Source organism: Podarcis muralis, chromosome 6 (genome assembly GCF_964188315.1).
Source record: "Podarcis muralis chromosome 6, rPodMur119.hap1.1, whole genome shotgun sequence".
NCBI lineage: Eukaryota > Metazoa > Chordata > Lepidosauria > Squamata > Lacertidae > Podarcis > Podarcis muralis.
The window spans coordinates 41,430,563-41,448,225 of record NC_135660.1 but is presented as its reverse complement, the minus strand read 5'-3'; the positions used below and the strand labels follow the sequence as shown (position 1 = coordinate 41,448,225).

The 17,663-nt window shown below is 48.1% G+C and overlaps 1 protein-coding gene across 3 annotated transcripts in view; it reads right to left on the bottom strand.

Moving 5' to 3' along the window:
- The window catches only part of DNMBP (dynamin binding protein), a 49,892-nt gene that overhangs the window by 17,660 nt on the left and 14,569 nt on the right, over nucleotides 1-17,663 (bottom strand). Inside the window, exons 2-4 of one of the 3 annotated variants that reach the window (XM_028730615.2) lie at nucleotides 17,027-17,180; nucleotides 14,327-14,449; nucleotides 12,065-13,933 (exon numbers count right to left, since the gene is read on the bottom strand). In XM_028730615.2, coding sequence (XP_028586448.2) covers nucleotides 12,065-13,933; nucleotides 14,327-14,449; nucleotides 17,027-17,174 — 2,140 coding nt within the window. In that variant the 5' untranslated portion in view covers nucleotides 17,175-17,180. Of the gene's footprint in view, nucleotides 1-12,064; nucleotides 13,934-14,326; nucleotides 14,450-16,949; nucleotides 17,181-17,663 lie in introns of those variants that run through there. The other 2 variants (XM_077930123.1, XM_077930124.1) reach the window with 2 other exon arrangements.

Sequence of the window (17,663 nt, the reverse complement as noted above, 5' to 3'; positions counted from 1 at the left end):
TCCTTCCCTGCACCAGTCAGACAGTCCTCACCATCCACATTCAGGAAGGAAGTTCAGCTCCTGATGTCACTGGCCTCAAACACCCAGCCTCAGTCAGCATGGCGAACCACTGGGAATTATGGGAAGTTCAGCCACACCTGGAAGGCCTCAGGTTCACTCCAAATCTCCTGGCTCCTCCTCCCAGCAGCTTCATGTAGATGTTCAAAGCCAAGAGGGACACAAAGGCTGGAATTCTCAAAATAAGTACCGCTGGGCAGAGCAGCAGTCACTCAACACTATCATCTGGGACCTGCCTGATAAGTAGAAACAGAACCACAGCAAAGTTCCCAATCTTGTCAGACAGCCCATGAGCCAGATAATTAAAAACAACCCCAAAGTCCAATGTAAGTGGTCTCTGAAAGCAGCTGAGAGATGGAGAGGAATCAACAGTTTTATATTCCCCCTGTCTATTTCTAAGCCTAGAAGATCCAACAAAATGACCAAGGAGATTTCGAGACCAAACATGGACTTAGTTGTTTATTACATTTGTATCTTGCCCTTCCTCCTAACTGCATTTTATTGGTTTTAAATGTTTTCAGATATTCAAAATGTTTTGGGTGTTTTTAACTGTTTTGCAAGGTTTGAAATGCATTCGGGAGGGGATTCCACAAAAGGGGAACGACCACCAAAAGGCCCTGCATGGGTCAACTGGACAGTATCTAGAAGCCATCGGAGATGGGAAGCCTCTTGCTCTTCCCTGTCAATGGGCTGCATTGGGCTGCACATCTGCCAGGGGCTTTATACTGGTAGTGTGTAGGGGCACAACCAAAGGTGGATGGGGCACCTGTTCTCTCTCTCTCTCTCTGCCACTCCTTTCCCCCCATTACCCACTCTTCTTGCCACTTACATGAAATTAAGCCGGGGGTCACAGGTTGCCCACGCTTGCTCTAGATAACCAGTTTCATCCAAAAACTCATGGAGCTAAATGACACAACACAATCACCTTACGGCAACTCTGAAACTCACTGAGTTATTCATGTCATGGAGAGTTGAATCATTAAAAAAACAAGGAAAAAGTTCCAGGTGGCATAACTGGTAGATTGCTGATATGCTTCATGGTGTATCATGACAACAAGGTTTGATATTGTCCCCTATGTTTTTCAACATCTGGGTGAATCACCCCAACTTATTCATAGGCTATGTCCACATTCTCACCTGGCATCGACTGACATTAATCTAAACACTGAGCAGTAACCAAAGCCCTGAGCACTTCCTGCACCATTATGTTTATGAGTTTGGTTGCCTTGATTACTGTGAGCAGGTCTATCACCAGACAGCTAAAACAGGGCTAGGGAACATGTGGACCTCCAGATGTTATTAGACTCTCATCAGACCCAATAGGTAGGAATAATAGTTGTTGTTGAACAACATTTGGAGGGTCACAGGTTCACTACCCTTGAACCTAATGGATAGTCAGGGACTTTCAACAAAAGAATGTTCCTTGTCGACTGGAACACTCTCTCCTCAGACTTTGGAAGGGGAGACCCTTCTGAGAGTGGGAGAAGCAATGTCTGAATATGGGAAAGACAAAGTCAGTTAAAGCTGGAGTTCAGCTGGATGGAAACTACTGTGAAAGCTGCAGGGGTCCACACATTTGTTCTTAGAGCCTGATGCGGGATTAGTAGTTGGGCAGCCTGTTTTGAGGAGCCTGCTTCTCTGTTTACAAAACCTGTGCTTGTATATTAGTATATAAAGAGATCACAGACAGCATAAGCCTCCAAAGAAAACTAAACCCTGTAACCTTGCCTCTGGATTTCTGATTTGTTTCAGGAAGTGAGAGAACTTAGCATTATACTTAAGCATTATATTCATTAACCTCTTTGGGCCTTTTGTAGCCAGGCTGGACTAGTGAAGTGTTACAGAAAAATATAAACAATGTGGAGCCAGATGGACAGACAGCTAAGGAAGGATTAAACTTTAGTTGAGAAAAGATTAAAACCGCCAACTTCCACTAGCTAGTCTAGCAAGGACCGATAAGGGCTGCACCCATTTGCTCACGGGGAGAACCAATCACCATTTCTGCATTTTTCCTCCAGCAATGGATGACTAAGAAGTGCCTAAACACTTTGCAAACATCGGAAGGGTGAGAACTGTACTTCAGGCTGCAGATACCAAGTTGCTTGCTTAAAGAAAATCAAGATAACTCTGGTGGTTCTGGAACGTGCTGGGTGGCATGGCAGGGAAAAGCTAAAGGGAAGGCTAGCTAGATAGATATGTAGTGCTTCTCACAATGGGATATACCTAGCATGAAACATAGAGGGCTGTATATAGAGCAGAGCCAGCACTGGAGCAGCAGCAGCAGCTACATTTCCTCTCCTCCCCCAATGTGCCCCCCAAATCTTCTCCAGTGCCCCTCAACCTTCCAGAGTTGAGTTTTTTTGGGGGGTGCACTGCAAGGGAGATGAGAGATGGGGAAAGATCAGTTCCGCTAGTGAAGCCCTTACACTCTCTGTATCCTACCACGGTTCTGATACCTCAAGCATGCAGCATATGTATGTGAGTCCTCAACAAAATGCATGACATGGCAAATCTTGGCAACGAGGCTGGCCTCTGCCTTTTTGTAGCCTGAAGCCAAGGCTGAGGTCATCATGCAGCCTGAAGCTAGTTTTCTGACTACTTTCTTACTATAACTGATCGTCAAAGCAGAGACAGAGATGGAGAAGATGGGCTGCTGACAGGCAAAACCACCAATTCCCTTTTGAATAACTTCTTTCTAAGCAAGACAGGACGCAAGCCCTTTCCTCCTGGCTTTTTTAAATGCATACACAAACTTTTAAGAAACAAACAAACAAAAAACAGACTTAGCATGGATTTTTCTCCTACTGAGCCAGGCTGGCGTCCCTCCTGCATTCATAAAGCAATTGATAGGCAGACATATCAGCAACTCAAATACTGATTCAATCATTGGCATGGTACCAAGTGAGGGATGCATCTATTTCTTGTCTGTGTCTGTAGCACATATTTTTTCACAAGTCTGTCCCATTTCCATGTCAATCTGTGATGATGATGATTATTATTATTACACACAAAAATGTGCATTATTTCTGAATGCATTTCCCTCACAAAATAGGTATTTTAGTACACATTCCATGTTAAAATGCATGCTTCACTATGTATTTTATCCAAAATCAGAGGACCGCATCATTGAATTTGGAGAAATGCAATAAAACAGAAGAATTGTATTATCTGCCTATGGAAGTGCAAGTCAGAATTTGTTTGTTTCAAAATGCAGAAGAAATGACACCCTGAGACCTCCTTACTTGCACCTCTTCTTCCTGTGTCTCCAGTGAGGCTATTTGCCTTTATTTTTTGCTAAAGCATCTTTTGTATATTTATGCAATTAAAACTTCATTTCCCTCGTAACTCTCACCACCCTCCCCATTTTTTAAAAGCTGAAAAGCTGCTCCAGGAAGGGAATTACGGGAAGGTGGGCTTGTGAGGTCATAAGTTCCAGCTAATTAGCAAAATGCCCACCCAGCTCTTGCAGCAACTGAGCTTAATCCTGGAGAGAAGATTGTACAAGATTGAACAAAATGTGTTGAGTAGGCTTCACACTGTCTAAATGATGTGCATTTGAGTGTACTCTTGGGGTTCTCACAACCAAGCACCATCATCTAAACTATGATCCCTACAGCCTGATTAGGCCTTTGTAACATGACCAGCTCTCCTCAATTGCTCAGATCAGCAGGGAAAGGTGCATTATACAAATGTAACTTAATCAGCAAGACAGACAGACTCGCCATGTAAATAGCCACTTATGTCACTTATCCACTGTGTTTCTCTCAGGGAGCACACATAACATTTGGAAGCTAAATACATACCAGGAAGCTGTAGTCCCCAAAGTGTATCCAACCCACGTGTTTACATACAGCATTAATCAAGCCTGGACACCAGACATTCAGCAGTCTTGTTTTCTACATATTTGTTCAGTGGGAGGGTTGAATGGATGGGGGGAAAGAGATATTTGACAAGTGTGGGAAACCTTTGACCCTCCAGATGTCGCTGAACTGCAGTTCTCATCATCCCTGGCCATTGGCCATGCTAGTTGGACCTGATGGGAGTTGTAGTTCAGCAACATCTGGAGGGCCAAAAGTTCCTTAAGCTTGGCTTAGGGACTTAAGTTTTCCGGCATCCTTATTTGCACTGCTCTAATTAGTGTATTGCAGACTCTCTTGTAAGTGTGTCTGTTTTCTGAAGAATGTCAGGAGTCAAAGTTCATGTGATTAAGTGGTACCCAGCCCTGCCCGGACCAAAGGTGCATATGACAGGTCTACTCTACAGCGTCTGCAGCATATCAAACAAATGCCACATATTATTGCATCCACCAACCATACACAGAATCTCCACGCTGTTTACTGTGGGTTCCTTATCTGCTGAGCTCAGCACCAGCCACCGGACTCCATCTGCAGCCCCCTCTTCCCTGCTACAGCCACCGGCTTTACTCCCTAGAGATTCTCCAGGATAGCAAGGTCTGTGCTTATTCTGCAAAGTACAGAATTTGGTTTAGCCACCAAATTTAACACCCTGATTACTTCCATCATCCTTTAAAGTTAGGTTTTTTGGAAAGGCATTTTCTAGACATTAAGGCTGCTAAAAATAAATTTTCCTGTGCCTGAACAGAGGGAAGGAGCATCAAGTAAAACTTTAAGTAGTCAGTGACTGGGACTTCTATGTCCTTCATATTAAGAAGTTGTTGTTGTTGTCATTGTCTCAAAGCTTTCTACAAAATAGTACTAACAAAGACATCCCACCCACTGGAAGAGGCCACAGACATCTAAAGTCCTGCAAAGGCAAGGTTGAAGGTCCAGGTAAAAATAAACTTTTTATCTGTAGCTATTTAGCACTCCCCGGTGACTAGCAGAAGCATTATAAATGAACCCCAATAAGTAAAGTTGCTTAATATGTATACAGTTGCATGCAAAATTCAGTTTTTTAAATCTGGGATTTCAGCTGAATTTGGGATATCTTAGCTCAGGTTTCTTGTTTATTAGTAAAAAGGTAAAGGTAAAGGTACCCCTGCCCGTACGGGTCAGTCTTGACAGACTCTAGGGTTGTGCGCCCATCTCACTCAAGAGGCCGGGGGCCAGCGCTGTCCGGAGACACTTCCGGGTCACGTGGCCAGCGTGACAAAGCTGCATCTGGCAGGCCAGCGCAGCACGCGGAACACCGTTTACCTTCCCGCTGGTAAGCAGTCCCTACTTGCACCCGGGGGTGCTTTCGAACTGCTAGGTTGGCAGGCGCTGGGACCGAGCAGCAGGAGCGCACCCCGCCGCGGGGATTCGAACCGCCGACCTTTCAATCGGCAAGCCCTAGGCACTGAGGCTTTTACCCACAGCGCCACCCGCGTCCCCTACAGGGATAATCTGTTTATTAGTACAAATTATCAATTGCCTGATGACCCTCCGTGCCGGCCCTAAATAGGGCAGGCCATGCCCCCCCAGCCAGCCGATTGGCTGGCTGGGGGGCAGACGCGGCCGGGATTCCCTTGTTCTCGTGGGGGCTGAAACCAGCCCCCGCTCACGTGGGGGTGGGCATGAAGCCCGCAACCCCACCTCCTGGGCAGGCTGGAAGTGGCTTTGCCTGATGACAACTACCGGTAATTCTGCTTTCCCTTTTCTAGCCCAGGGTCCAGCTGATGACAAGGCTGCAGGAAGACTGAGCAGCAGAGGCTCCCACTAGCAGCAGCAGCAGCAGCGGCAGTCAACAAGCCTGCCCCACCAGTTTTCCACTGTGCCAAGTTTTGTCTTGCTACTCTAAAGGCCAAAAGGAGTCTGCTGGGGAGGGTGACGGATGTGCAAACCCAGAGGGAAAGAGCCTCCCTTTTGCTAAAGTTAAGCACTATGCACACTGATGGTGCTATAATAGCAACAACATTCATTTGCAACACTCCACATACACCCCACATTTCAGCATAATTGCTGAAGAACACAACTGGGTGGTTCCTGCCGCTTTTGAACACAGGAAAAAACAATAACCTTGCTTGACCTGAGGCAACTTCCACAGAAGCTGTAAGATGCTGCTAGCTTGAGATGCGGAGTAGAACCCGACAGAAAATGTGTCCCACTGCAATTCAGTCACCTTTCATAAGGAATACAAACTAACCACACCAAAATGAGGAAGGGCTGTAGTTCAGGGGTAGAGTATCTCTTGTGCATGGAGGAAGTCCCAGGCTCAATCCACAACATCTCCAGCTAAGGCTGGGAGAGACCCATGCCTGAAATCTTACAGAGCTGCAGCTGGTCAGTAGAGAATACTGAGCTGGATGGACCCAATGGTCGGATTCAGCAGAAGGCAGCTTTCCATGTTCCAGAAATGGCTAGCCCAAATATGCAAGAGTTACTGCAAAGCCTGTAAGCCACTCCTACTAGGGCAAGTGCAAACATGGCCACCACAGCACTGAGAAACCAAGGGACGCTAAAGCAAGACCTTTTGCAGCAAGTGTCCCACTCGGACATATTCTGCACTTTCCTGGAATTGCACACGAGTGTCACTCCACAAAATTCCAGGAAAGTGCACAATCCATCCCTTGGTTTCTCAGTGCTGTATGGCCATGTTTGCACTTGCCCTAGTAGGAGCTGCTTACAAGCTTTGCAGTAACTCTTGCACCACATAACAGCATAACAGAGATGCAAAGGCTGGTTTCAAAGAGCTGCCTAGGATCGAACCCTGTGCTTGAAACCTGAGCATCTAGGAAGCCAGGCTCACAACTGGGCAGGGAGCATAGCAGGGAGCCCCTGGCAGGGCAACAGCGCATTGCAAACCTAACAAAACGGCACAAACATTCCTGGCAGAAGGGACTTGACTGGCAAATGCCCAGCCCAAGAGGGGAAAAACAAGGCACAGCCACAAAGGAGAGCCTTAGGAGAAGGCTGTCAATTAGCACACACTGAGAAAACAACAATTAACCTTCATAATATCCCAGATGATTGACATAACAGGTGTTTTCTTTGCAAGTGCTGCTGTAGGGAAGGGCTGTAGCTCAATGACAGAACACCTGCAGAAGATCTCAGGTTCAATCCTTGACATCTTCAGGTAGGGATGGGCAAGATCTCTCCCTGCAACCCTGGAGAGCCACTGCTGGTCAGTGTGGACAATACTGCACTAGATGGACCAATGGCCTGATACCATACAAGGCAGCTGGCTGTGATCCAAAGCCCTGCTGTTCACATGGGGCTGGCTGACCGGAAAAGGTGTGGAAAGCCAAGCACAGGTAGCCTTATCACCACCACACCTTTCCCTGTCCAACCTACCTTTGACGTGGTGCCTCAAGGCGCTGGGTGCCGTGCGCCGGTACAAGCTGTTCCGCTGCCAGGCTTCACCCTCCCAGTCCAGGCTCCAGTCTGACCGCCCTGTGCGTGTCCTTGGACATCCACCTCTCCACACCTGCAGTCCCGGTGCTCCAGACTGGCCAGTCACAGTTTCCGCTGCGCCAGAGTCCTTGTCCACCACATTACGTGGCTTGGCCATTTCACAGGCAGGCGCCAACCCCACACTGCTGCGCTCGCATCCTAACAGCCAGGACACTTGGTCTTTTGGACCGCCAGAGATGTTTCTACAATCCACAGTGCTGTTCTCAAATGTCCTCCCAGAATTCTGGGCATCGTGAAGGAGGTCTCCATGCAGCACATACCGCCTCTCCTCCTCCTCCTCCTCCTGACATTTCCGATGTGTTCTGCTGTGCTCCATGTACCTGTCACCTGCCTTCTTAAAGTCCGCATCCAAGCATTGGTCAGCTGTGCACCAACCATCTCCCTTCCCATAGTCATCGTCGCTACCACTTTGTCTCCAGTTGTTTGCACCCCAAGCATCCACGTTCCTCAAGGCTTTGATGCCAGCATCCATGTAAAAGCCATCTTGATACCAGTTATAGGGCTTCCTGCAGGCTGCTCGGGTGGCTTTCTCACTGTCTGTGTAGTAGCCAGCTTCTTCCAGGTGACCATTGCCTACTGCCTCCTGCTCCTTGTACAGCTTGTTCCTGGTTCTCCTCCTCCAGTCGGTATATTGTCCACCTTCCTCCCCACAGTCCCTGCAGACTCTGGCCATTTCGTGGTCTCTGTACCAGATCTCCCCCTTCCTGAAGTGACCACAGGCTCTGCCCACTGGCCTGGTGGTGCCATACAGTTCTCTGCTCCTGCGCTTGTTGTCCCAGTCACAATCACCATTCTGGCCAGTTCCTCTGGCACCATCTCCTTTCCTGGCGGTGGAATTGTAGTCCTCATACTCCCAGCTGGGGAACCAGAGGCTCCTTGCCTCGGGGTAGGTGCACATGTTCCTCTTGGCATGCCCCCACCCCCTTCCCCAGGGTTCAGCTTCTTGGCGACATCCACCCCCCCAGCTCTCCCCACACCTCACCCTGGGACTCTGCTGACTAAACACCAGGGACAGAGAAGCAGCATAACCTTCGTACCCAATAGGCAGCAAGTCCAGACAGCCTCACCCACCTGCTGGCAAGTAATGAATAACCAGAGTCCCACAGATGAGAGCTGTGGATTGGACAAGTTCCCTGCCCAAACCGGCTTCTCTGCTTTCCAATGCTGAAGGCAGCAGCCAGTGACCTCTCCCTCCCTCCCTCCCTCCCTCCCTCTCAGGGCTCCTTAACACAGGGAAACAGAAAGCCTGTGGCTTAAGTGGCCACACCCCAGGAGTGCTTCCCTGGGGCAAAGGAAAAGGGGGACATGCAGGCACTGGGGAACTATAGGCTGGACCCACCTGGGCTACCTCTGATCTGCTTGTGGGAGAAACAAAGCCATCCTTGGTTTTTAAAGGTAGTGCTCTGTGTTTTACTGCTTTATTTTCTGTATGGTTTATTTTTATGGACACCACTTAGAAATGCTAAGGATTAAATGGTGCATGAATACCTTAAATAAATAAAATCAATAAATATACAGCCAACTTGTATATAAATAAAATCAATATATATACAGCCACCCTGGGTCGCTCAAGAATGCACAAAAACGCACACAATTTGAAGCTGTTCTGATTCCACACATACATCACAAGACTGTATTGTTTGATCCATGAGAGCCTGGAGAAACCAATGATTTTAGAGCCCCAGGCTCCAATAGGGTTCACATTTCAGGTCAAAAGTATTTGCCCCTAGTCAAGAAACTATTTCACAGATTCAGTCCCGGTAACTTGAGAAATATACTGCAAGCATCTAGGAATTTGCATGAGAAATATCAAGGGACAAAAAAGCTAGTCCAGCAGACTTCAACAGCTTGTGCAGGAACCTGGTAGCCTCAGCAACCAATAGTTTTCATTCCAAAAGAATGCAGAGAAGAATCTGAAACCATGTTGGCAGTTTTTGCTAATTAGAGAAAAGGAGGGAGGGAGAAATCTGGGGAGGGATTTCAAGGGTCATGAAACACAATTACCAGCCACACCCCTTGGATCCCTGCCCATATTTTACCAAGACTACTATGATATCCTCAGCACATTTTTTCACATATAACTCAATCCTGTTTTTCCAGTTCTCTCTGACCCCTCCTCACAAAAAGAGAATAAAAGCAATGCCGTCAGCAGGACAAGAGTGAGGACAAGAAAATGCACAGGACTCCACTTCAGCATCCTGCTTCTTCCTAGAGAAGCATCCTTGAGACAAACTTTTTGATTTTGGTGGCCCTGTTTTGTAAACCGCCTATGGTGCTGGCATGTTTTGCCTTTCACCTCAGAACAGCTGACACAGGCTGTGTCTGTCAGCGAGGCTGTTTACTCATTCAAGTGGAGTAACGCCTGTGGAAAGGAGATACCTGCAGGACTACAGGTCCTGAGAAAAGGTGGCAGAGGTGCCCTGAGGTGGGTGGCCAAGTAATGGAGGGAAGCAAAAGACAAAACTGGTATTTTGGAGAATGAGTGTGTTGTAGTGGTTAGAGTGTCAGACTAGGAACTGGGAGACCAGGGTTCTAGTCCCTACTTGACCATGAAGCTTACTGGGTGACACTGGTCCAGTCACAATCTCTCAGCCTAACCTACCTTATAGAATTGTTGCAAGGATAAAATGGAGGGGGAGGACTACGTATGCCACTTTGAGCTCCTTGGAGGAAAAGTGAGGTATAAATGTAATAATAAAATAAAAACAGTCAAGAATATATATATATATATATATATATATATATATATATATATATATGCTTTCGTAGATTTTCACGGGTACAGGAATGCAGGTTTTGGTGTCCTCGGGTATCTTCCCGTGTAAAAGTTGGGGTGTCTAGGCGACGTTTCGACGAGGTCTCACTCGTCATCTTCAGGCTGGTGCTTTCGGCTTCTTGTTACTGGAACAGAGCAGGATCTCAGTGTTTGAGTTCCTATAAATACTGTTGAGGAGGTGTGGCCTCCAATGTTATGGGCAGAGAGGAAGTTCCCAGGCTAGTGTGCCTTTTCTTCTTTTGTTCCTTAATTGCTTGAGGGATATCTTGAGTGATTTCTTGAGTGATATCCTGAGTACCACTTAGGTGGGTCATTAGGTGTGGATCTGCCCAGCCACGTACATTGGACAAACAAACAGACGAATAAATGCACGTATCGCAGAACACAAGAATGCCGTCAAAAAAGAAGAAAAAACTTCCTCTCTCTTCCAACACATGAAAGAAACAGGACACGAAATTAATTTTGCAGATTCCAAATTGCTCTCTAACATGGAACATCACCACAAGAGAATAATCATGGAAGCCATCGAGATAGAGAAACACCCTCACAACATGAACAAGCGTGACGACACATCCCGCTTGCCAGACATCTGGAAATTAGCCCTCCCCACAAAAACTGACACCAGATCCAGAGGCACACAGAACGCCATCACCAATCAACCACACCAGACCCAAACCCAGACCCTCTCCACAGATAAATTACAGACACCATCCAGTAGCCAAACCATGGTGGCACCTCCGGATGCTGCACCCCCCTGCAATCCCTACACAGATCTGGCTGGCACAGGCCACAAAACCACAGCTCGCCCCTATACACGAAGCCAAGCCAGAGCACAACTAAATGTAGTACACCCATCTTCTCAGAAAAACTCTTCACAAAGTTCAAGAGGTCAAGACACAAAGGCTTTAGCAACTAATCCACACCTAATGACCCACCTAAGTGGTACTCAGGATATCACTCAAGAAATCACTCAAGATATCCCTCAAGCAATTAAGGAACAAAAGAAGAAAAGGCACACTAGCCTGGGAACTTCCTCTCTGCCCATAACATTGGAGGCCACACCTCCTCAACAGTATTTATAGGAACTCAAACACTGAGATCCTGCTCTGTTCCAGTAACAAGAAGCCGAAAGCACCAGCCTGAAGATGACGAGTGAGACCTCGTCGAAACGTCGCCTAGACACCCCAACTTTTACACGGGAAGATACCCGAGGACACCAAAACCTCCATATATATATATATATATATATATATATATATATATACACATACTGTATATATATATATATATACATACATATATATATATATATACATACTGTATATATATATGTGTGTGTGTGTGTATTCTTTTTTGTTGTCTAGCTCAAGCAAGGAGAAAGACCATTCTTACTATGCTACCTCTGCAGGAACTGTGTGAGAAGAGGGAAGCTACACATCCTTGAGCATATGCACTGAGTTTAGGAGCAAACTGCCTGTCAAAATGCTAGTCCAGTGGCAGAATGTTCCAAAATGACGTCTGAGCAGGTGCAGAACCCAAGTACAGGACAGGCCAGAGAACACGAGGAACAAGGGGGTGGGACCTGGGGGACAATAATCATGCAATTGTGGGAGGCTTAGAGGAAACATCAGCCAGGAACCTGGGCAAGAAATCTATCCTCTCTCTCCAACAAGAGAAAAACAGCAAAATGAAAGCTCCTGACTCCACCCAGGTACCAGTAAGTCCAGTGCCACCTAGCAGCTAAACTATATGATGACACTGTCCACACGCAAGCAAATTTGCCCAATCCTTTATTCACTCAAAGAATTTGAGAAGGGTAGCGAATTACATAGCATTCTACACGTCAGAACTGATAAATGCAGAACTGATCTGTACTTACCTTTCAGCTCTTGCAGTTCCAAGTGCAGTCTGGACATTTTGCAGTCGCAAAACTCCAGGTTTTCCAAAGTCTCCGCTCGCCCAAGCCCACCCTGTGGCTGCTCCAGCATTGTGCTGAGCTCTGCACGGGTCTTGCTGTAAACATCCAGTTCTCGCTCCAGTTCCTGGATACGATTCAGCAGGAAGAGGCACGGAGATGCACCTCTAGGCTCGTCGCTGCTGCCTTGTCTCTCTTTGCTCCCTGGCTGCAGCTTGGCAGGAGCTGGGCTCCTCCTCTGGCTGCTGGGAGGTGGAAGCGGCGCTGGCCTGGACGGCCTCACAGAGGTTGGCGGAGCCTGAGAGGGAGGTGTAGTTCTGGGGCTGTGGCCTGCAGGCGAATGAAGTGAGGCAGAGACTGGGGTGCTAGGCCGGGGAGGCGGTGGCCGCAGCACCTTCCTCCTCGGTGGAGTGTGTTGCACTGAACCGCGTACGATGTCCTTCTCAGAGCTGAAATCCAGGATGGAAAAGTGTCGGGAGGCGCTATCGTGCTGGGGGGTCCCACAGCTGCCATGGCTAATGGGGCCTGCCAGGCTCTGCTCAAACTGAGCCAGCTGCTCTGTCAGTTTGGAATCGAGGTCTCCACAGCTCTCCCCATGGAGCACCCCTTGGGGGCGCTCAGCCCGAGCACCACGACAGACAGGCCAAGTGTCCAGGCCCTCGTGTGTCCCACTGAAGCTGGAAGAGCGGGATTTGGGCTTCCGCCGCTGGATGTCCACGTAAGCAGCCAAGTCCTCACAGCGCATGTTCTTGTGGGAAGGACTGTGAGCCTCTCTGTCCCACTCCAAGGACTTGCAGGCCTCTGAGTGGCTCCATGAGGTCCTTGAGCTCTGGTTGGACTCTGCGTTACTCACCTGACCACAGAGTTGGCCCTTTGGCTGGAGAGCAGGCTGAGGTATGAAGGAAACTCCATTTACGGCTTGGATAGGGTCTACCGAGGGAGAGCTTGACCTATCTGAGGGAAAAGATTCCAGGCAGCCTTCATTTGGGCTGCTGAGCATTTCATTCTCTTTGAGCTCAGAGTCCAAATGGTCTTCATGACGTACAGCAAGGTGGCCAGGCTTCTCCTCAGTGCAGGCCGGGCTCTGTCCAGGCTCCTCCCACATGTCAGGAGGACCTGCTTTGGGGGTGCTGACCACCTCAGAGTCCACGTCCTTTGGCAGACACCCAGATTCCCATTTCTCCCTAGCTGGAGGACTGCTCTCCTCCAACCTCACAAACCTGTGAGGGAAGATCCCACGTCTCCCTCGAAGCTCCCCCTCCAGCCAACCATCTTCCAGGACTTCCAGAATCCGAATCCTGTCTCCCACCTCAAAGTCCAGCTCTGCTGACTCCAGGGCTTGGAACTGATAGAGAGCGATCCCATAAGGCCCCAGAAACTCCTCACCATCACTCCATGCCTTCTCCTCAGGCTGAAGGTATGTTCCTTTCACCCCATTAACGCTGTGGATTTCTGAGGTCCCGGGCTCCTCAGGACCAACCTTGGCTTTTAGCGGACCCAAAAGTTCTACGAACCCCTCAGGGAAGATACCTTGGCGACCCCCAAGCTCTCCTTCAAACCATCCAGGCTCGGGGATCCCCACAATGGTAATCGTATCCCCTTCCCGGAAGTCTAGCTCCTCCTCCAGCTGGGCTGAGAGGCTCATCAGTGCCCGGGCCTGGCCCAGGGCATAGGGTGGCATCTCCAGGGTGGTGCCGTAAGGCGATCGAGGGCCGAAGGCTGAGAGGCAGAGTTCTCGCACGCATGATGAGGGGAAGAAGCCTCTGGCTCCCAAACAGCTTCGGCCTTGGGGCCAAGGAGAAGACGCAGAACCATCCAGAATCACTAGGTCTCCTGCAGGGATAAAGGATATGAAGTCAGGGGATTTCTAAGGTGTGACCTACAGCACTCCCTTGCTTAGAACCCGTCTAACACTAGGCGATATAAGTAACCCCAAAGCCACAAGGGCTCACAGCAATCTAGATGGCACTTGCCAACAATGGGCATCGCAGGGACAGGAAAGGTGGGCCATGGCCACTATTCTGGGCACTTTCTTGCTGTTCTAGGTGCTCAGAGCTCAACCCCAGGCATGGCAAGTCCAGCAGGGCATGCAGTTGCCATCAGTAAAAGCCCTTGGAACGTTGTAGCCGGAGTTCTGGGGAAGAAGACACTAGGAAGGGGGCTCTTGGAGAGAAGGACCAGGCGGAACAGGCCCCTCTTTGACTACCCAATGGATTCCACCAGTACCTCTCTGCAAGCTGAGGCTGCCAGGCTCCTGGGAAGTAAAATTGCTGGTGCAAACAAACAGCTTTTCTCCTTGTTTCAAAGCAGGAACTTCCATGGGTTCCACAAAGCTGCTGGGAAACTGTCCTAGAATGAGAGACAGAGAGAGCACACACACTGTCAATAGCAGGAAAATGTTCTCGTGGACACAGATTACACAAGTGCCTCTGCACCAATACATCCCACTGTTCTCTAGGACATGCAAGCATCTCTTTCCAGGGACTCAGCAAGATTGGTAAAGAAAAAGAGTTTTATATGCATTGTATATGCAATATAACACCGTGGTACCAGATGGCACTGTGGAGTCTAGTCTTTCCCAACTGGATTTCCAGTATGAGTTTACAATGCGTTTAACTGAATCGCTTCTTTGACATGTCTAGATCCAGCCCAGGGGCCTGTAATTCTCAATGAACCACCCTTCGTTAGGCCAACCAAAACGTCACAAAATAGCACGTGCAAGCTTTCAAGTTCTACAGGAATCCTCAAAAGGGGTGAAGAACTTTTTCCCTTTCCATCCAGCCAAATGAAGATTTCTGAAGAAAACTGTAAGATTTAATTTGAACTAACCTTTCTGAATGGCCTTGTTTAATATGTTTAATATGTTTAATATGTTTTGTTCTTTCTTGGAAAATGTATCTTTTATAGATACATTTGTGACCCATCCATCATGATGTGTGTTCTTTCAATGAATCCACCCTATTCCTGTGACTGTAATTTGTTTTAACTGTTTTTAATACTGAATTTTAAGCTGTAACCCACTCTGGGACTTCTTGATGGTGATGGACTGGTATTATTATTATTATTATTATTATTATTATTAGTTGGGAGCCTGTCTTGGTAAGCCAGGAGGCCGATCCAGATGTCAGAATCCATTCAATACAAAGGCCACATCCTAGCACCTAGACAGCTGTAGGATCCCAGACCTGCAGGATCCTCTTCTCTCCAATGAATAAGCCTTATTTTACTCCAGTTTAAACTTCAGCATTGAGAACAAAGTTGAAATGATCCATTTTATTTTAATGCATTGAACAGATTACTCCACAGCATGTACCTGGAACTTGAAAGGATTTTGAATTGAGGTGATGAAAATCCCTCTATGCTGACATGTTAGTCTCCAGCTAAGAAGGCCTTGCAAAACCTCCATGTTTTGCAATGGAAGGAGGCAAGACAGGACTACTACTACAGATCCGGCTTTAAGCTTTGCCCTGTGGTGCACGCAGGACGAAAGTCCTGAGGGAGAAGGAAAGGAAAGCTTGAGAATGGCACCCTCTCCTGGCCATAAAGCATTCTCTCTCTCTGGTACGTCTCATTTACACTGGCAGTTGCTGGACGGCTATACAGCTTGCTTCAGGCTCAGTTTAAGGATTTACAAAAGGAGAAGTGAGATTCTCAAGCTCTGGTGACCTGCATCCTGCCGCCTTGACAAGACAGCAGCCACTTTGATCATGCCACAGTAATGTGGACAAGCTTAAAAGTAAAGGGACCCCTGACCATTAGGTCCAGTTGTGGCCGACTCTGGGGTTGTGGCGCTCTCGCTTTACTGGCCAAGGGAGCCGGCGTACAGCTTCCGGGTCATGTGGCCAGCATAACTAAGCCGCTTCTGGCGAACCAGAGCAGCGCACGGAAACGCCGTTTACCTTCCCGCCGGAGCGGTTCCTATTTATCTACTTGCACTTTGAGGTGCTTTCGAACTGCTAGGTTGGCAGGAGCAGGGACCGAGCAACGGGAGCTCACCCCATCACGGGGATTCGAACCGCAACCTTCTGATCAGCAAGTCCTAGGCTCTGTGGTTTAACCCACAGCGCCACCCGCGTCCCACAGTGGACAAGCTTAGAGCAGTGGAAATGATGAGGGAGAGAGAGCAGGGACTGGCGCTGCATCTTCTTCTTTCCCCAGGGCTGAGGGCAAGAGACTTCTCCCCAAGTGGCCAATTGCTAATGACAAAAACTGGCACAGCCAGGGGAGATGTGCACTTCCACTGGCAGAGACACCAAATGAGCCTTTTCAAGGCACAGATCAAAAGGTGGCTCTCAAGGGAAGACCCAGCACTGCAACCAGGACACCAACTGGCTTCCTGGTTTCAGTGCTTTGCCATCTGCTATATTGGTCAGGGCCCTGTTGTCATGCTAATCCCACAATAGGAGAACCCTGAGTATGTTGAGACACACATCTTTTATTAGACTGGCTGGCTTGTTGAAGGAAACAGAAAAGGGAGTAAAGCAAGCTTTTGGACATAGATGATAGGTTCCAGCTGAAGGTTTTGAAGACCTTATGACTGCATACAGAGGCCACATCAGACCACTTCATGTGGCGGCTGCTCGTATAGTATCTACATTTGTGTGTAGTTTGTGTGTAGTTCACCAAGTTCATAATCGAGCCTATTTCCTTCATGGCACTATAAATGCATATCACACAGGGAGCTCTTATTCTAGTGCATTAGTAAATGCAAATTGACCCTCAACTCCTTAACTGTGTTGTTTATCCCTCATCTTCTGGAGAGACTGCTGGGGCCACCAAGTACTTGGCTGGTATATTCAAAGCTCCCAAATAGAAGGGGGGCATTTACATAGTTTTAATCCCCACACACCCTGAGTTTTGCTTCATGCTGGCTTGCTTCTAATCCAACCATTCCTATGAGCCCAGCGCAGGCCTTTTGACTCCCACCTGTGACTCCTTCCTTCTTCCCAAGGAGCCAGAATTCGTCTATGACTGCCAACACTTCTATGACATCCCCCACAAACAGCGGCAACTCTTCAGAGACACTGGGGCAGAAGTCAAAGACAGCCCGTACCACAGAGCCTGCCTCCATCATTGGGATCTGCAACGAAAGGATACAGAGTCAAGGCCTGGGAAACAGTTGTGTCATGTCACAGACTGCAAGGGGAATTTCACATAGGAGCAGAGATTCAGGAGCACTAAGCAACTCCAGAAGTAGCATGGAGGTTTGCATCAGTCTGGATACAATGGGAATGGGGAATGTATGACCCTCCATATTTTGTTGGGCTACACCTCCCAATGTCCCTGACCACAGTGACCAGGGCTTATGGGTGTTGGGAGTCTAACAACATCTGGAGGGACACATGCTTCCCATTCCTCAGATACAAGATCACATTTGTGTAGTATTGCAATCATTTGCACCCTAAACCCATGTGGCCATCCTGTATCTCAAGTTCAGTGCAAGGGAGCTTCATATGCTCTATCTTCTCAGGACTGAATGGAGCCACCACTAGACTGCTATCCTTTCCTACAAAGTGTCCCTCATTCTCAACCAACACTTCACAGGAAGAAGTTAGACTTTGTC